At 36.9% G+C, this 20,286-nt stretch overlaps 1 protein-coding gene across 1 annotated transcript in view; it reads left to right on the top strand.

Annotated features, from left to right (window-relative positions):
- Positions 1-20,286, top strand: part of LOC149795406 (structural maintenance of chromosomes protein 3-like) — a 116,139-nt gene that overhangs the window by 78,937 nt on the left and 16,916 nt on the right. Inside the window, exons 22-30 of the mRNA XM_089965184.1 lie at positions 2,003-2,194; positions 6,158-6,341; positions 7,262-7,332; positions 11,404-11,493; positions 12,138-12,224; positions 13,113-13,256; positions 13,541-13,609; positions 14,399-14,488; positions 16,326-16,394. Coding sequence (XP_089821310.1) covers positions 2,003-2,194; positions 6,158-6,341; positions 7,262-7,332; positions 11,404-11,493; positions 12,138-12,224; positions 13,113-13,256; positions 13,541-13,609; positions 14,399-14,488; positions 16,326-16,394 — 996 coding nt within the window. The remainder of the gene's footprint in view (positions 1-2,002; positions 2,195-6,157; positions 6,342-7,261; positions 7,333-11,403; positions 11,494-12,137; positions 12,225-13,112; positions 13,257-13,540; positions 13,610-14,398; positions 14,489-16,325; positions 16,395-20,286) is intronic.

Raw genomic sequence — 20,286 nt, 5'->3', positions numbered from 1 at the left:
CAGAAATGCTTTGTAATTAGCTCTGCTGGTCTAAAACCAGAATCTTGATGTCCTGTTTTCCTTTGTCGGATAGCACAAGTTATCATTGCCCCATCTAAACTACTGTGAGAACTGCCATGGAACTTAACACACCTATTCATCTATTCATCTCAAGGTTTAGTTGGTCTTGAATGGCAGCGTTGTCATTCACAGATTCAGCAACATGGGATGTTCACCAAAAACTTATTTTGAGAACTAAATTGTCAACAGTGAGAATTGTGCAGATCTGTCCAATGTGACCATTATCAAAATTATTTTATCACTTCTGTATGAATTATCTTATCAATAACTATTTATGATGTTGATTTGGTCCTAAATGAAAATGTTGCTCCTTGGGCATCCAGTAGGACTATTATGATGTCTAGTTAGTCCATCCCTCGGGCATTCAGTAATACTACTTATGATGTCTAGTTGATTCAGAATGAAAATTTTGCCTCTAGGACATCCAGTAAGACATAACATTGGACCTAAACGATAACTTTGCGCCTTGAACATCTGGTAAGTGTTTTTATGATGTCTGCTTGATCCTAAATGTAACTGTTGCCCCATCGACATCCATTAGGAATGTATTGTCCATTCTGGATTAGCTGCCTGGATTTCCATAACAAGTATGCTGTGATTCTTGACTTTCATGAGACTGGGGAGCATACAGGAAGGTCGTAGTCCAGTTATACGGGTTTTTAGAAAGATCAAAATTTCATTATGGTTTGATTGTGTATAGATCAGCTTGTGTATATTACATGTTCTTGATCCATTGCACAGTGGGGGTCTTGGACTCAGTATGGGAGCATGCAGAATGTCCCATTTAGAAAGGCTTTATGGTGAGGCACATGCACCACCTCAGTATCTCACACAAACAAGCTGGACGCTTCAGTATATTACCAAGCTATCCATCTAATCCTGCATATGATATTGTCATTTGGGCCCAGATATCAAGTCTTGTAAAGTCAGAAACTAAATTTTTATTCCATCTTTTGGTATATGAATTTACCATCATGTAGAAGGTCAAAAGTCCATCCTTTAGGTTAGGAGAAACTTGAAATTTCATCCCCAGTTCCCCCATATATTTAGATTTGTAGCAGATCTAATCTTCAGAGCCCAAGATCTTGTTTGGTCTCTAGATCTTAGGGTTAGTAATGGGTTGGGAGGAAATACGCTGTTGTGGAACGATGTGCTATGTATATTTAATTGAATTGTTTGTTTGTTAGATTTTTAAAAAAATTAATTCCATTACATCCTATTGTAATGTAACATTGCTTACTGGATTTGATATTGTCCAGAATAGAATTCAGTTCTGTGTTACGTGACTTTTTTAATGTTCGAGGTAAACAACTTTTTTAATATATTTTTTATATCTTTCTCAGAGTATGAATCATTTTTTAATGTTCGAGGTAAACAACTTTTTTAATATATTTTTTATATCTTTCTCAGAGTATGAATCATTAAGTTGAGTCAAGGTCATACCTGGACTATGTATCATTTAGCATGAATTTTAATTTTTTTTAATTATTGAATTCAAGTGATTATTTTTTCTGGCAATACATATGTGCTCTGATAATCCTTGGATAAAGACATTTACTAGAATTTATACGGAATTCAAAACTGGAATAATATTTTGTGTGATTCAACAAGAGACTGTTGACACATCTGCACTTTGTAGGTTATTACAGACATCACCGCCTTCCATCATGGATTTTCATCGGGATTCAAACTGTGATTCACTTAGAACTTTTCATTGATATTACTTGTGTATTTTAATTCTTGGATTATTTTTGGATTTAATCTGTAAAACCATAAGATCATTTTTCTCATTTTGCACTTTGCATTCTAGGGAAATAAATTATTTGTTAAATTTTACAAAGCTTGTTGTCTTCACTCTTTTATGTTACTTATTTTAAAAGCATAGATAGAGGAGATATAAAGTTTAGACGATTTAAGATAAGTTTTTCCTCTATTTATTCAGGACAGAAGTGTATCGAGCTTACAGGGCAGTCTCGATGCAATGAAAGCAACAGCCCAGTCACTGAAGGAAGAACTTGGGACGGACCTTCTGTCTCAACTTTGTGTAGAAGACCAGCAGGAAATGGACTATCTTACAGACCAGATAAAAACACTTACTCAGCAAAACAAGGACTCACTCAAGGAAAGAATCAAGGTGCATTTATGCAAAATCTTTTTCAGTCTTTTTAACGACAGTCATATTACTTTATCAGTACTGCCATACAGGATTTCTTTCAAATATAAACCCACTGATTGGCATGAATCTCACTTTAATATTATGAAATTCTTGTTGTCGTAGTGTAATATTTATTTATCATTCCTAACGGTAATAAATAACAATTAACGTAGTTCAGATTGCATCAGAGTGAAAGAAGTATGAAAGGAAAAGCGTTTTCATCTTTTCATCATATTTCCACTCATATTTACATGCAGAGAATACCCATTAGTGAATATGAATGTTTTTGTAATGTCACACAGCATATCTACAACTTAAGGAGGGAGATATTAGATAGGTTTATGAATGTTAGTTTGCAAAATTGTCTCCTAATTTTAATATATCCTTCTGGTGGGGTTAAGCAACACAGATAGTGGTTGTTGACTGAGAGGAGTAATCTTTACAGTAAGAAAGCTTAGATGGATTTTTGTCATTCAGATTATTGGTCTTGTGTTGGCAGATTCGAGTGTTACAAATTGCTTATCCAGCATAATCACTAGAATTTAAATTATCAATAGTACATATTTAGAGGGTATATAATGGCATGGTTAATATTTTCAGAATCAGTATTATTAAATAAAAAGTTTAATGCACTTTTTGGTTGCTCTGAATACCACAAATTTTAAAGACCCTATGAAACAAGCCAAAAGTAATGCCGAAAGTGCCCCCACCCCTGTTCCTTACTGATACATTCCTGAGCAATCAGAAAAGCTTACTTGTTTGTTAAGTCAGTTTGATTACTGTCAAAAATTATTATCTTTTACTTGTGTTTCTTTTAATTTAGCCCTTTCAGAAAAAATAGTAATAAGGATTATAAAATATTTTTTATTGTTCTTTTTAATATATATATATATATGTGTGTGTGTGTGTGTGTGTGTGTGTATACATAGTATTCAGTTTTGTTGATTACGCTTCCTAAATGGATGTTTTTTGAGGTAAATAAAGATAGAAAGAAAACAGAAAGCGGTAAAATATAAGTGAAAATGAAAGAAAGAATAATTAAATAATACACAGAAATGAGATCTGATTCTTATTTTTTGTTTCTTCAGATGAAACTGCTGTCAAAAATACTTGTGTGAAATAAGTTTACTTTATTCTCTGCAATTCTGTGTAATTTAAGAGTGAGCACAGATATTGATCATCAGAGTGATTAATCTACATAAATACAAACATTTCTACTTTCTACTACAGGTAGAAAACTTTCCTGTTAAAATTAAATCCTTCAGAAAATGCAAGTCATTATACTAGAACTGTTGTTTAAATCACAAGTTATTAAATTCCTTGTATATACACTAAGTTCAACACAAGTTATTATTAAACTCCAGGTATATACACCAATTACAGCATAAGCACTTAATAAACTCCATGTGTATACACTAATTATAGTGCAGTACTAAAGCTCACATTAATTGGATATTTGGCCCAAACTGCTGAATTAATGTCCTGTCAGTGAAATCTCCTGATACAAAAAGGGTTGTCAGAGAAATAATCCTGAAATTGCAGACTCACACAAGTCCAGTTTTCTCCAAATCTCAGATAATTAAATATGATCTCTGACATTTCCTCGTAAGTTGCAGCTATCCTTAAGCTTGAATTGACATATGTATTAATGCTTGAAGGTTCATTTATAAAGATCATTAATGTTCATCAGTGGCATCTTTCTTTTTCTTTCATGGTGTTTATGGCCTGTGTTGCAAATCAGTTGAAGCATGATTTCAGTTCCATGTAGTATTTGTTTACAGCTAAGTCTAATGATTGCAGTTCATCTGTACATGAGGCAGGTACAAAAGAGTGATTCCATTGTGTTTAAGTTTAGATAGCATTTTTGCACTTTTGATGGCTTTATACACATCGAAGATTGCCACAAGCTAATGAGAACGTTGAGCAGAGTGATGCTGGTTTCATTTATGATTCACATAATGGAATGATGTCATCATCATCTGTGTGACTTGAATTTTACCACTCTGTATTAATGCCATGTTCATCTGTCGGAACATACTGATAAAACAGCTGTATGGACAGTTTTTAAGACAAGAAAGATGTGGATCTGTAACTGCTTTACTACATGCTGATGGCTCTGTGGGATCTCTCAGTTTAGGTGATTGAACCTGACAGTTTGATTTGTGCTCATAATTGCTTTTCATATATTTGTAACCACCATTCAAGCAACCAGCCTTTTTTGTCTGCATAGTTTTCTCTTGTATTTATAGTTGGATATTTGTAGAGGTTAGTCCCTGAAATGAAATACCCATGAATATGTAGACTTTGACAAGGAAATCCACAAATTTAAGTACCCATGAAAATGTCTTTCTAACAAAAGCATGAAAATTGATACCCACAAAAATACATCAAGGATCCCACACTACTGGGAAAATGTTGAGAAAATGAATAGTTTTGTTTCCAACAAGGAAAAGCCCTTTAATTTTGCAAATATTGATCAAAGTTGGTAGGAAAAATTGAATTTTCAGCCACCAATGAATTAAACAAAAACAAAAAAAATAACTGAGTCATAATTGAACTGGTCACAAGTTAAGTTGATTGAATTCTTACCAGAATCTTAGAGCTTGTGGACCTTCTAGATGAGATTCAGTTGCTGTATGAATTATCTTTGTGCTTGCCCTGGACATATTTGTCTGGTCAGACACGTTGCATGGCAATCACAGTAGTCCAGTTGACTGGTTACTCTTTAGTAAACTCCATATTGGTATTTTTCTTACAAATATTATAGAAAGACTACTCTAACATTACATTGTACCAGCATGTCTTTGACATGAGATCTCAGTAAATGTCAGAGAAAAATAAGACTTGCCTTCCCTGTTATCCCTTTTGATATGTAAAGTTAAAGAAAATGTATTCTGATAAATCTTTAATTATTTTTGCGTAGCTGGCACTGGGAAAGTGTTAAGCATTATTGTCAATAGCAATCTTTGATACCATGAACTGTCCTTTGTTGTGAATTTTGCTATCAGACCTTTCTAAATATGTACAAGTCTAGAGACTGTTGGGGCAATTCTCAATACAGAATCCCATGCTGTTGGTGTCCTTGGCCATGACTGCATTTAATATACAGTCCATATTCTAATTACATTGAAAGTAGGCATTAGGGTACCAGCCAAACATAAGCTGGGTTTCATACCGACTGAGTAAAAAGTGTCAGTGTCAAGGAAAACTTGATTGCTTACTCGTTCCTGGGCCAGGTGGATGCAGATTTGCATCTTGGGAATATCTCCTCATTTTCTGCTCTTATCAAGCTGTGAAGCTTAACAGCTAGCAAATATCAGTTATCAATTACTTTTGCCATTTTATTGTTCCATTACATGTTGGATAGGAAGCTGACTTTGCTTTTTACACAGGCACCTGACATTTATTTGATATTAAACTGGGTTCAGATTATGAGATTACACACATTACTTTCAGGGTGATGACAACAGGTTTAAGACACTTCTGGTATTAGGCTTGCATTGGGTGCCATTGTTTTTTTTTGTGAGAGCTCAAATAGTGTAGTGGTAATTGTACAGTCTTGCAAAATGGGATGACTGACATTTTCCCTGACTACAGCATAAGTGGATTTGAAAAAAAAATTCACTCCTTCTTTTTATACAAAGATAAATCATTTTTAGGACTTTGTCTCAGCATTTAAAACTGCTCTTTTTGAAACAAAATTTTGTTGTTCTAAGATTTGCTGTTGAGCAGAATAAAGTTATAGTACCAATAACTTGTTTCTAGTGATGCATCCTATGGTTAAGTACATGGTCATGTCTAATTCAGATGTTATAGAAGAGTCTCAAGATAGAAAGAGCTTTCAATTTGAAAAATGCATGTTTTCTGAGGCAGAATGTATTTTCATTCCATTCATTAAAGGTCATAAGTGAACCTTAACAAAATGTGTTGTATTTTCATTAGCTTGAGGGTGAAAAAAATCGGCTTGAGAATCTGCTTCACAACAATCTGATGAAGAAGAAAGAGAAAATTTTGGCTGACATGCAGGAGGAATCTGTTGAAGACAGGAAAACACGACTCGGGACAGCCTCCACTGAGCTTTCCACAGTCGATGACCGACTCACTGAGCTGAAAAAACATGTGAAAGGTATGCACTGATTACGGTGAAATCCCCCCAAATAATCTAGACATTTGTCCTTTTGTTTAGATTATCACAAATAGAGATTAGCATTTGGCTCTAGTGAATGCAAGAAAGCAGACTTTTTCCAGATAATACGATTCTGGGCCTCACTGTACAGCTGTTTAGAATGATTGCTGATATTGTTAATCATCATACGAGTTACAGAATATAAGTGGTGAATTGATGTTTAGAACCCTTTTATCACTCCAAGGGTCATGTCTTGCAAAGGTATGGTGCAATCGTGAATTGATGTTTAGAACCCTTTTATCACTCCAAGGGTCATGTCTTGCAAAGGTATGGTGCAATCGGAGTTTCCAATAAATTGCTCTTGCAGTTGTAACAGGTTCATTAAACTCTTTATCACACCCTTTTATTACGTAAAGATTTAATTTTACGTCATATTGTTCAATACAGACATTCATTTTGTATTTTCATATCACTTGCTCGGATTGGAACTAGTTACAAGTCATCTCACTTTGGTACATCATTATTTTTGACAATGAATCAAACTTTTATCAGTACCAGTTCATTTTAATTTCGTTCATGCTGTAAAGCTAAAAATATTTGGAGTGTAAAAGAGGATGTGTATAATAAATATAAAACCGCTTTCACGTTTTATTTGAGGTCCAAGGAAGGAACTGGTTTGATAAGGCTTATGACTACATCTTGGCCTGCTGGCCTCTATGTATCCCTGTGCCATAACATCCTCTGTCTTTCCACCAATTTGGAGCAAAGTATGTAGTTTTGTGTTTTTATCATTTTGATCTTGTATCATAGCAGGTTATTATTGCCTGGCAGTTATTTATCCCATATTATTTAAATAATATTTATTTTTTAGCTTTGTATATTTTGTTTTGTCACATGATCAGTTTAATATCTTCATTTAGAACTGGATGAGCAGTTAGACACCATTAACAAGGAGCAAAAGGAGCTGCAGACAAATTTAGAACATTGGAAGGTAAGAACAGAACTACAGCTCATCCAACTATGAAAATGAAATGGAACTTGTTTTCTTGCAGTTTTCTCTAGTCTTTATAAACAACAGATAAGTGGATTATCTTAACCTCTGTTGTTTTTTTTTTTTGATTTTCATATCCCCATATTTCTCCTTTGAATATGTTCCATAGCACATTAACATTAAAAGCATAAGCCGTACTACCTCTTGAATGCAGCCATTCCAAATAACAAATATTTTGTGCATGTCTATATATATATATATATATATATATATATATATATATATATATATATATATATATATATATACCATACAGCAAAGGGAAGAAACTCTTACCAATTACTTCCTCTTCATTCCAGCTAGGTGGAGCTAGTTTAAGCTCTTGCTTGGTCCTGCGTTGCCTCTTCAAATCCTTCATCAAACTTAATGAATTTAAATCATTCTTCAATAATTGTATTACAGTTTTACATGTTCAAGTATTTGCAAGGAATTGATAACTATTGGGAATTTTGTGGATATATTTTCATATTTGTCAAAGTTTGTGGAAGGCACATGTAATGTGCAGTTGTCACCCATAGATGATGTTTAGAATTTTGTGTCATTTTCATATGAACTCCTTGAGTAATCAGAGTACCCTGGAATGAATTTTTTCAAGAAGTGCCTTCCATGGTTACCATGTTTGTTGAAATGGAGCAGCCTTAAATGGAAATGGTGCATGTCTGATATCCAGTATGGCTACCGTGGCAGCCATGTTGAAAATCTGGTTCTTTCTCCTTCAGAATGGAAAGTAATATCAATATGGAGTTTTCACCAGAAGAGTTCATAATGGTGTCTAGTTTTTCTTAAATAAAAATGATGTAGATTGACACTCAATATGGACACATGGTGGACATCTTGAAAATATATCTCTATTCCTTCCAGATGGATGGTTATATAATAATGGGGTTTTTAACCAATAGACTTCCTATGATGCCTAGTTGGTATTAATTGAAAATGGTTGCAATCATGCTTTCAGTATGGCTTCCACAATGGCTGTCCTGAAAATCATGAAAGATCAAAGTGAAGCATGATATGATTTATTTTTCTGAAATGCAACATGTTAAGTCTAAACCTGAAATCATCTTCCCATGTTAGCATAGTGGGGGATGCTTAATTGGCACCAGCCCCCCACCTCCTACCCTGGAAAGGGTTGTCAGTCACCATCTATCACATCTTCTCGGCTAGCAACAGATAATGCATTGTCTCTAGATGTGTCAACCACTCCGATGGTATAGTGGTTAGAGCATCCACCTCGGATGCAGGAGGTCGTGGGTTTGAACCCTGGCTGGGTCATAACAAAGAGGTTAGTGTAAAAGCTGGTCGGCCTGGGGTTAGGATAATGTGACTGGGTGGGACATGATGCTACATGTCTGTGGCATGATGCCCCGGTGCTAGACATCACTATGAACTGCCACACTGCAGGTATCATAGCGATATGACTGAAAACTTGTTAAAGCTACATTAAAAATCCAAATCACACACACACACTGGATGTGCCTTAATGACACCAGACTAGTATCTTATATGGAGTTAATGATGGTTGATCAAGGAAGCAACAGCACAGTTGCTTCATCAGGGGTATTGTTGCCTTTTTGTCACATGTCTAGTAATGCTTTTATTTTGCCAGGTAAGTGTACTCCAATAGTGCCTTGGAGCTAATGGGAGAGTTTCCTTCCTTGTTTAGATAGCTGAGTCCCCCTGCATGTTGGAGCATTGCCTTTGGGACTGTAAGGCAGGACACATGCGGTTTGACTCTGATTTGGCTGATATATGTTACCAGCTGCCACTGCTCCACACTGACATACCAGTTATTAACCATCCTTTGCCTTCCATCAAGCATGTCAATAGGAACTCAGATTTATAAATAGAATGCGCTGCACAACCAGCTGCCCATTCAGTTGCATGAGCAGCGTTATGGGGACCAGGATAATCATTTAATTAGTTTCACTAGCCAACCTGCCCTCAGCATGTTTCAAACCACTCTCATCTGACTTGTGTCATGGCAAGCACATGTTTAAGCACTTTTATTGCCAATATATGTCAAAAGATGTGATTACCATATTTATTTCCTCTTTTGAGGGCTGGATTTGCAAGGTAGTTGGTATTCTCTTTCTTTGTGATCTGGTAAGTACATTCAGGATTCTATATAATGTTGTCTTCAGGAGACAAGATACTGATCCACATCCAAGACTCGACACCACAACTTATAATAAGTAAAGCCATTGATTTCATACATACTCACTTCTTCCTACAATATCTTACCAGGATATGGTCATAACTGATGTATATGCATAAAAAATAAAAATTGATTAAGATGAAGTTATAATTTGCTTTGACAATGATAAATAAATTCCATAAAGTTTGACAGAAATGCATAAAGATGATAAAAACTTGACGAAAGCTGGAAATACATCATGCATTCAGTTGTTTGGGAATCCATATAGATGGTTTATGTATAAAAACACACCTCCATGTATATGGCCCTGACTCCATTGACCTGATACAGGTAAAACCCATTATAATGCAATGCTCGGGGTCCAATGAATAACATCGCAATATAAGCAGGATCGCATCACCAAATGTTTCTGTAAACTTCCCCATAGAAATTGTGCATTGAAATTTCAATATCATCAGTTTTAACTAATCTCTCGATCATATATTGTTTTGTTCACCGGGTTTGATCGGACATCATATATACTTCAGTTTTGAATTGTATACATGCCAATATGGCGGAAATGGTGCATATTAAGTTAAGGCAACATTAAATACAGTGCTGGGATTAAAAATCATCTAGGGATATAAGTAATTGGCTTTTCAGAGAGTATGTATTTAGGATCTTATAAAGATAGGTCATCTTAAATTAAAAAATGGGAGCCATGCTGCCATCATGCTATAAGCAGAATCACATTATAATGAACCATGTTATAATGGGTTTTACATGTAATTGTTCAGTGTTACTGTTAATTAACTAGCAGGCAAATGATGTGATACCAAGCATACCATGTGTGACCACTCTGATAGACTACTGCAAAGGTTTGTATAGTTGTTCATTTAGATGAAAATAGAAGGATTTTGAAAATATCTGCTGGTTGTTTTTCCAAGCTTTGTTACTAATTATGTGAAAATTTCGTAAATCATTAATGAACTTGCAGGAGGCAGATTGGGGCCCCGAGTGGCCGAGTGGTCTAAAGCGCTCTCCGTTACGGATCACTGCCATCTCACCTCTGTCTGCGTGAGTTCGAGTCTCGGATTCGGCTAATGTGGATATGTGAGAAAGCTTGCCGGTAGCTTCTCATGGGTCGGTGGTTCTTTCCGGGTTTTTCCGGGTTCTTCCTCCACCATTAATACTGGCCGCCATGTATAGCCTATCATGTGCTGAAAAATGGCGTTAAACCCTACAACAACAACAACAACAACAACAACAACAACAGCAGGAGGCAGATTTGACTATTTGTACACATTTGTTGTCATTTATTGAGTTGTCCTGCCAAATCATTACCAACTGTCTAAATGTAGATGTGTCAGTATCAACATAATGAAAATGTTGAAGTGTACCACTAGTATTCATTATTAGAATTCATAAAATCTAATCCAATATTGAGACATCCACCTCTGATGCAGGAGGTCATAAGTTCAAACCCTGGTCGAGTCATACCAAAGACTTATAAAAATGGCACTAACAGCTGCCTCGCAAAGCACTCAACATTAAGAGGGTACTGTTAGGACTGGTCGGCCTGGTGTCATGATAATGTGACTGGGTGGTACATCATGCTACATGTTTGTGGCATGATGCCCCAGTGCTAGGCATCACTATAAATTGCAACACTGCAGACATCGTAATGATATGACTGAAAAATTGTTAAAGCTACGTTAAAAATCCAAATCACACACACACATGCACACACACACACGCACTGTTGAGACCTTAGATACATGTGCACCTGAAATTATCGAGATTTACACAAGAAAATATATACAGTAGGATATTCATAGCATGTATTCTAATAACACCTAACACAATGTCTTCACCAGGGTCAGGAGAAGGAACATCAGGAGAAGATAAGTGAAGATGCCAAAGAGCTGGAAAAGATGTCCAATAAACAGAGCTTGCTTCTCAAAAAGGTAATTCTGTGGCCATTAAAAGTCTGCTTGGTCTGTGTTGCCAAGATTCATCTTTAAGAAACTGATTTATATGATTGATTTATACTTTGTTCACATTTTTCTCATTTTATCCAAAACAATATTACACATACCTATCTATTCAATCATATCTACACTTCCACACAGTTTTTGTTTGCAATAAACAAACGAACAGGAACCAAAGAAAAAGAGCAACTGAAATTTAGACTAACGTTCCTCAGTGCTACATAAATTTGCCAGGGAAGAGAATATAGAGATACTGTTATATTGAATATACCTCAGGGATACAAGAGATCCACCTGAAAATATGCTTACTTGCTATGCAGAAAATAATAAAATTAGTTAATGAATAGCAGAATACAGCTGAATTTTTCTTTTTCCAGATGTACATATTTGAGACATTTTTTATACATTTGAGTTCTTGTTGGGGCAGTGTGTAGCAGCTTGAGCTTCTGAATTTATTTTCTTCACTAAAATATTGTAAACAAATTGTAGTGAAAATCTTTTAAGCAGTATTTCAGAAAAATTTGATTCATATTTGCTCCTTCAGTTTCTTCCCTTCACTTAAGCAGTTGTTTGGGTGGATTTTTTGCTTTGTAAAACTAAGATAATTTCTGTAATTGCAGAAAGATGAATGCATGAGGAAGATTCGTGAACTTGGCTCGTTACCAAGTGATGCTTTCGAGAAATACCAAAATTTGGGTGTGAAGCAGGTAAGGAACAGTGCTTGTAAGAAAAAGTGATGCAGTGTGAAGTTAGGGTTAACTTGATCCTATCCATACATTATGCGTAATGCCTAATATTCAAAACTTAAAGGCAAATGACTGAAGTTTGACCAAGCACAAGATTTAGCTTTGGAGTTTCTTGGATTGACTGTTGATGTGAATGACTTGTTCCAGAATCATAGGTATCTGTTGCAGTGGTGTGTAGATTATGCATAGACATATATGGATAGGATAATTAGTATGACAAGAGGAGTAAGATTATCAGCAGTCTTTGGTTTGTTCAAAGATTTTTGAAGAATATTAGAAATCATGGGTTTCATATTTAGAAAAACTGTCCAGTTACTTATCAGGGTTTCCTCAGTCTAGAAAAAAAAATAAAACCTTTAAAATGCATATTGTGCTTTAACAGACCATCAAAAGTTATGGAAATGGGCAAAAAAATAATTGGTGTATGTCAGTGAAAATTATGAGGGAATGTGACAATTTTGCAGGGATCAAGCTTTAGTTATGTAGATCATTCAACTAAGGATCTGTGAATGAACATCTGTTATTGATATATTTCTTCACTTGATCAGACAATAACATAGTTCCATTACATATCATGTTTAATGGGAAGATTTAAAATAGATTGTCTTCTGCTTAAAGAACCATATGGAAATGTCTTGTGTTAGGATATGAAAGAGTGTTTTCACTGTAAACAAGTTTGCAAGAAAAGCAAAATATGTCGTGTTCTTGTAAAATTTTGTCCTTTAAGTCTCAGACAGTCATTTGCAGACATTATTGGAACCGTGCAGAAGATAAGGTATGGGTATGTTCAGTTTAAATTTGGTTTGCTTTTAATATGATGTTTTTAAAATACTGAGTCTTACTTTACAGTTATTTAAGAAACTGGATCAGTGTAACCAAGAGCTGAAGAAGTATAGTCATGTGAACAAGAAGGCTTTGGATCAATTTGTCAACTTTTCCGATCAAAAGGAAAAACTGATGAAGCGGAAGGAAGAGCTGGATAGGGCTCATAAGGTAAGACATAGAACAAAGAATATATGACTAGTTTAAAAACCAGGGCCATCTATTGCATAAGTATTAACTGTTAGTGATTATTTATTTCCACAGGAGGAGAACAAGAATAGAAGTATATTTGCACTTCAATGATAAATAAGATATCAGTTTATCTTATTGTGTTTATGCTCTCTTTGAACACTGACAGGTACATCATTCTCCCAAATTGCATGTTTGGACTGGCATTTTATGGCTTTAGCGTAAATGGTCCTTATTTATAATGTAATTTTTTCTTTTACTTTCAGTCAATTTTGGATCTGATGAATGCACTTGATCATAGGAAGTATGAAGCCATCCAGTTGACATTCAAACAGGTAAACCAGTTAACTTAAGCTCAGTCGAACTTTCTGATATAATTGTCCTACTATGTGGAAAATAGTTGTTTTCATTAGTTCTAATGTTACTTGTTTTATCATTTTGGATAAAGAGTTTGGTACATTATTACCAAAGTCCTATCTTGACCAGTTGGTGTCTGATTGGTTTCTTTGCGTAATTAATAGTATTTAACTGCCACGCACAAAGTCTTTACTCTTATTGACCATTCAAAACATACTCCTATTGACCATTTAAAACAAAATATCTGTAGTTGGTGCAAAACTTAATTTTAATGCGTTGTCCATATTTTTTAATTCAGAGATAATGTAATCCAGAAGGCTTCACAGTTTAGAAATTCAAAAATGTAAATTATCAGTTTCCAGAAGTACAGACTTGAAGTACATTGCTTTGATTAGTAGGAATCCTTTGGAATTTTCAATCATATTCAGACTTGTGGTCTTGGTCATTTTTAACACCATGTGATCAGGCCAGAATTATTTATTGATCTGGGCTGTCCTGAAGACTTGGATTGCGAGTTTTGACGCCCCATCAAGTGAGCTACTGTGGCTTCCTCGAGATTTTTTGAGAAGCTGAAGAAATGCAGAATGAGGTTTTCTGCTTAAGTAGCTCTAAAACCTGAGGAAAAAAATTATATCTGATACTCAGAATTGTATTTTTGCATCTATTTTTTTATATTTTTATTGTTGCCAAAATTGAATTATATTAATTTACACAGGTAGGAACAAGATTTACCTTTAATGGTCTTCAAACATTGTTTTTTCTTTCAGGTCTCAAAGTATTTTAGTGAGATTTTCAAGAAGCTTGCCCCCCAGGGTCATGCAGTGTTAGTGATGAAGAAGGGTGATCAGGACCAAGGGGTAAGACATTATTATGTAGAACATAGAGTAATATGCTATGAGGGGGGAGGGGTAGGAAGAGAAAAAGGTACCCCCATGGCATTATTAAAGTTAAAAAAATAAAGTGTTTCTGGTTCCTTGTAAGTTAATTTAAGAAGAGGACTAGAAATCACACACTGAAACAGAGATGCTTCCAGGGTCACATGATTTGTGCAAAATTTGTAAGAATTCGCACACTTGGAAAGTGGTTGTGCACAAGAACTCTCAGAAGTTCATGGTTGCGCATATAATAATGTGCTCTGCATAGCATTATACATACTTTATTTCTGTTACAATAAATTGAACAAATAAGAGTCTTAAAAGATAGTAAATGATAACCATAAAGAACAATTTCCTAACTTGTCGAAATTGGCTAAGCTAGCTATGCATATGCCCCTTCAAACCAGAGACAGTAAAAAGGGGTTCTCAGCACAAAACAATATTCAAAAGGCTTAGGAATAGATTAATCTTAGAAACAATAAACACATCAACGCTTATAAAACTAGAGGGAGGTCGTTGAAGATTTTGACTGATAGAGCCTTAACAGAGTGGAGTAGGAAGAAAGAGAGATAATAGTTAGGTAAATACTGAACAATGTCCGTTTCCTCCTCTCCCACCCCCTCCTCTGGGCCTTTTTATTTTCTACTACCACCCCATATCTTTGGTGACAAGAGGGGATAGCCTTCCTTATGGTAAAATCCTGGGAGCATCTCTGAGTGAAGTCACTAGTCTTGCCTAGCCAGAAAAACCAAAAGCAAGATCACTATGAAAGTCACTCCCTGTTATATGTGTTTTATGATATAAAGATTAATAATTCTTATATATTGCTTGAGCTGAGGAATTGATTAATGCTTGGAATGTTTTTTTTATTTGCAGCATGAATTGTTGGATAATTGGACACATCTCTCACAAAGTGATTGAAAGAGAAATTTCTTTTTATGAAAAACTTTTGAAATATATATATATATATATATATATATATATATATATATATATATATATATATATATATATGAAGACTACCCTCATTCACATTTGTAGAGGGCTCAAGATTGCCTCAGTTTCACAATTTCTGCATATTCACATGTAAAATTCTTAATAATAGTGCCATACACATATACTCTGGGATCTCCAAACATATGTCTTCGGTTTTATCTTCAAGTTGATATACTGTCCATGTATTTTATCAGGCTCTGTTGGGAAGAGTATTTGGGAGACCTTAAATAGGTTAATTATGTGACAGCTACATATATCTCCACACATTGCTAACTGAAGCATAGAACTTGTGAAGTCAGACAGCCATGGTTCTTTTTATTTATTTCAGAAAAATTAAGACCTTCAAAGTTCTTAATTAGTTCATATCATAGTATTGACAGTGAATACATGAAAACTGCAGAAATACCCACTCAATATATCAATAGAATCAATGGCTACCTACTCTCTGAACTAAATTGATTAAAATACAATGTAATTATTGATGTTTTTATAAGTTGCTGCAATTTAAAAGAAAAATGGGTTTTGCAGGATAACTTCTGTTATCAGATAGGTTCTTTAACCAAACATTGTAGATGACTTGTGCTTTGGGTAAGAAGGAAACCTTGAGATTTTTGGGTGTAAAGATAATGGTAGGTCTAACAAGATAAAAATGGTTTCTGCCCAGTAGATTCATTTTAATGCCACAAATCTTGACCAAAGGTCCAGTTCATTTAGACCCTTTGGTCAATAGTCTCCAGAGTGTGCCATGCCTGTCTAGAAGAATATTAAATATGGCATCATTGATATATAGTGTATCATTAACAGTACCTTTGTTCATTGACAGGACGATGAGGAAGGATCTCAGTCACAAGAAGTGCCTCTTGTAGAGCAGTTCACAGGAGTTGGCATTAAGGTAGGTAGATTATATTTGATACTGTTGGAAGTGTATGCAATGAAAAATTGAGAAGATTTTGGTTGGCATACTATACATATATATTGTTTCTCCTTCAAACATGTTCCCCGATCACATTAACATTAGAGTGGTCGAGTGGTCTAAAGCGCTCTTCGTTACGGATCACTGCCATCTCACCTCTGTCTGCGGCGGTTCGAGTCTAAGATTCAGCCAATGTGGGCATGTGAGAAAGCTTGCCAGTAGCTTCTCGTGGGTCGGTGGTTCTTTCCGGGGTTTTCCGGGTTCTTCCTCCACCATTAATACTGGCCGCCATGTATAGCCTATCGTGCTGAAAAATGGCGTTAAACCCCACAACAACAACAACAACAACACATTAACATTAGGGATATAAGCCTGCTACCTCTCTAATCCATCCCTACTAAAAGACGAAAATTACCTTACCTCCCCTTGCCACCGCTAGGTGTCACTAGTTTTTAAGCTTCACTTGTACTGATAACACGTACATTATACCTCCAAACAATCCAAGCCATCTTAGCATTAAATTGGACCACCCGAAGTTAAATTTGGATTTATTGCGTTGGACAATCATTCTTCTACAGGTTGTATACATTATTTTAACAATTTTTCTCAAAATTGAGTGACTTTGTCACCCTTACGGATTTCGTTTACTGAAGACCATGTTACACACGCTATCGTGGAACTCGTGTTGTTAATTAAGAGTTAATGTGACACTGACTAATTTCGCTTATTCCGTTAGTAACGGTTGTGGTATTAGCGAATTAATAACATGCTGAATTGCTAATTTGTGCTTTGTTTTCTTTTCTTGTGTCGTTTCAGTAGAAATGTCAACCAAATGCATGAAATGCAAAAAGTTCAAAGCAAAAGAAGACAACCGTGACTCTTGTATTGTATGTACCAAGTGTAAATCATCTATACCATGCAGCGTGTGTAATACTTGGACAGAGCAAATGTGGACTGATGTAGTCCAGAAGGCAGCAAAAGGGAGGGATAGACGGAATAAGTCGAAGAAAGATAGCATTGATGTCCTCAGTATACATCCGAAGACAGCCTCCATTGCGAGCCTTGTGGGGGACGTTGGGGTCCCCCCCTCCATCTAAAGTTTGTCGTTTGCAACTGTCAGCCACAGTAACATCAGCGGCAATGGAGGGAAATAATGTTGACAGGGTACAACAGTCCAACTTTGAACAGATGCGTCGTTTGGTCCAGGAAACGACGACGCAGCTCTTGACATCAGGCCAGATATTACCCTTATTTCCCTCGCTCGCTAACACAGCTTTGTCTGACTCTTTGGGGGAATGTTCCCCCAATTTCAGGCTGCCCAGTGGGCGTAAGTCCCCCCACATATCCGAGCATGGCCTTCGGGCCTGTAAGTCAGGACGCATGGGGTTTTTACCGGATCCATTGGATCCATTTCTTTATACAACCTCTACATCACCGGCTGTCCAACTGTCCCAGCATGGGGACCCTATTGGTAAAAGGATCCGACCAAACATGACTTACGGGGATTTTAGTGATAAATCCGTCTGTCAAGCTGTACCGCCAGCAACATACCAATACTATGGCGGAGATTTTAGTGAGAAATCTGTCCGTCCAGCCAGGCCATTGGAGCAGCCAGTACCGCTGATAGCAGGACCGTCGCCAACATTCAGGCCGACCACAAGCCAGACAAACCAGCCGGCAGGGCCGGCCGTCCATATGTTCACGGCTTATCCACAAGGGAGAGTTAGTGACAGTGTTAAGGATGACGGAATCGCGTCATCTATGCCACCTGGTATGCTCTATCCAGAAATGCAAGCTATTACAGAACACGACTCGGCACACAATGAGGGTGACGAAACTCCTGCAAATCAGCCGTACGCAGATCCAACCATGGAACGGACTGAGTTTGGCTTCAAGGCGGCAGTGGAAGAAATTTATAAGGTGTTGGCAACTTCAGAATGCCCTCCACCTCCTACCGCCACACAAGACTACAAAGTTAAGGCGTCTGTAGATCTTGACGGGGAGGAAGAGATGCCGTCCTTCCGGCTCCTTCCCCAGTCGGCAAAAATTAAGGAGATCAGTGATTGTCTATCAGGACGAATAGGTGATCTGGGGAATGCTAAGGCGTTCTTTTCAGAAAGCCAAGTACCAGCGACGTTCGAAATAAAAGGGTTGCTGGTACAAAACTCATTCACACGCCTTCGGTACGGATCTTGAGGCCCTGGACAAAAATATGGCAGCAGTTCACATCAGCTCCACTGTTTTACAAAGTGGACAAAAGTGTGTTCCATGCCATGTCAAAGCTAGTCCGGAACGTAGTCGCTACGTCTTCAATGTTAGACTTGGCTTCATTAGCCATTTTCCGACTCACAGAAAAATCCGACAATGACCACGCTTGAGAAGCAACGGCCCGGATCGCTAGAGTTATTAGCAGGGCAGCTCACCATTCCATGGCTAATGCGTTGACTGCTTCTGCCAACTTAGACCTGATACGACATGACGCATGTCTGCGGTCCACGTCGCTCAAGCCCCATCATACTCTGGCTTTACGGATGACTCCGTTTGGGTCGCCTTTACTCTTTGGAGGAAAAATTGAAGAAGTTCGGAAGCAGGCAGCTCAGGAACTGTCCCTCCAACTCGCCGCCCAACCCTCTCAGGCGTTTAGAAAAAATCAGCCCCGGCCACAGGTGGCGCTATACAGTTTCGCATTTTGCATAGGGTTAGGAATTTAAAGAAAAAGAATGTCCCCGGCTTTCCTCACTGGTTATACTGGCTATTTAAAAAAGACCTTGTATATCTTAGGTATAATGCAAAGAACCTTTAATTCCCTTTATTTTGGTGTATGATTGATGGGTGTACTATGGGTTATAGAGTATACAGCTTGGCCTTACTTCAAATGTGCACCTTTCAAAAAAGTGCTAGCTCTACTTGGTCATTTTCACTTCCTGAACTTCAGAGGTCATTTGTATAAAAAAGAGCCGATAACTTTTTTTACATTTTATATATTTGGTAATTCATTCATTGCACTTTCAGAAGCTGGTATTGTCTAGTCTGGCAAAATTCATTTTCCCTATTTTAATAGCTGCTATGTATAGTGTACTTTAGACTAATTCAGACTGATTTTTGAACACAAGGGAGCAGTCATTTTAGTTAGCAGTGTGCTTAAATCATGTAAAATTTCCAAAAGTACAATATCCAAAAGAAATATCATCCACATTACATTAATGTAGCATAGAGGTATGCAAACATTCTCTCCACTGTGCATGTTTTAAATGCGAACTACTTCACCTTACATACGTCACTCTCTCAAAAGTACATATTATCTGGTGAGCGCCACCACAGCGGAGGGATGATTGGCGGACCAGGGACAAGGGATCCTTACAATCAAATGTGCACTATAGATCCCAACCCAATGCCAGGAAACAACAGTCTAATCAAGCTAGGAAGCAACCATACAGAGGCGGTAAGAAACAAAGTTTCTCCGTCTTCAAGCCTCCTAACTCAAAAAATTGACATACCCTCTCCACCACCCGCGGACAGCCTACCTGTAGGTGGCCGCCTCCTGCAATTTCAGGACCACTGGATCACCTTTTTTCCTCTGAACAATTGGGTGATCCAGGTCATTTCGGAGGGACTTCGGATTTCATTTATCCAACCCCCTCCCCTGTCCTCCTCTCCCCTCTTCACAGACGTACCGTCCGATCGGGAGAAGGATACCTTTCTACAACAGGAGATACGGTCGCTCATAGAAAAATGGGCGGTGGAGATTGTGAAAAACCCGCAATCGCCGGGGGTTTTATTCCAGGCTGTTTCTTATCCAAAAGGCAAACGGCAAGTTGAGGCCGATCATCGACCTGAGTCGCCTCAACCAATACATTTTACCACTGAAATT

Source organism: Sinohyriopsis cumingii, chromosome 7, assembly GCF_028554795.1.
Source record: "Sinohyriopsis cumingii isolate HCF-2022 chromosome 7, ASM2855479v2, whole genome shotgun sequence".
In the NCBI taxonomy this organism is placed as follows: domain Eukaryota; kingdom Metazoa; phylum Mollusca; class Bivalvia; order Unionida; family Unionidae; genus Sinohyriopsis; species Sinohyriopsis cumingii.
The sequence above is the reverse complement of the archived record's forward strand: the minus strand, read 5'-3'. Positions and strand labels throughout refer to the sequence as shown.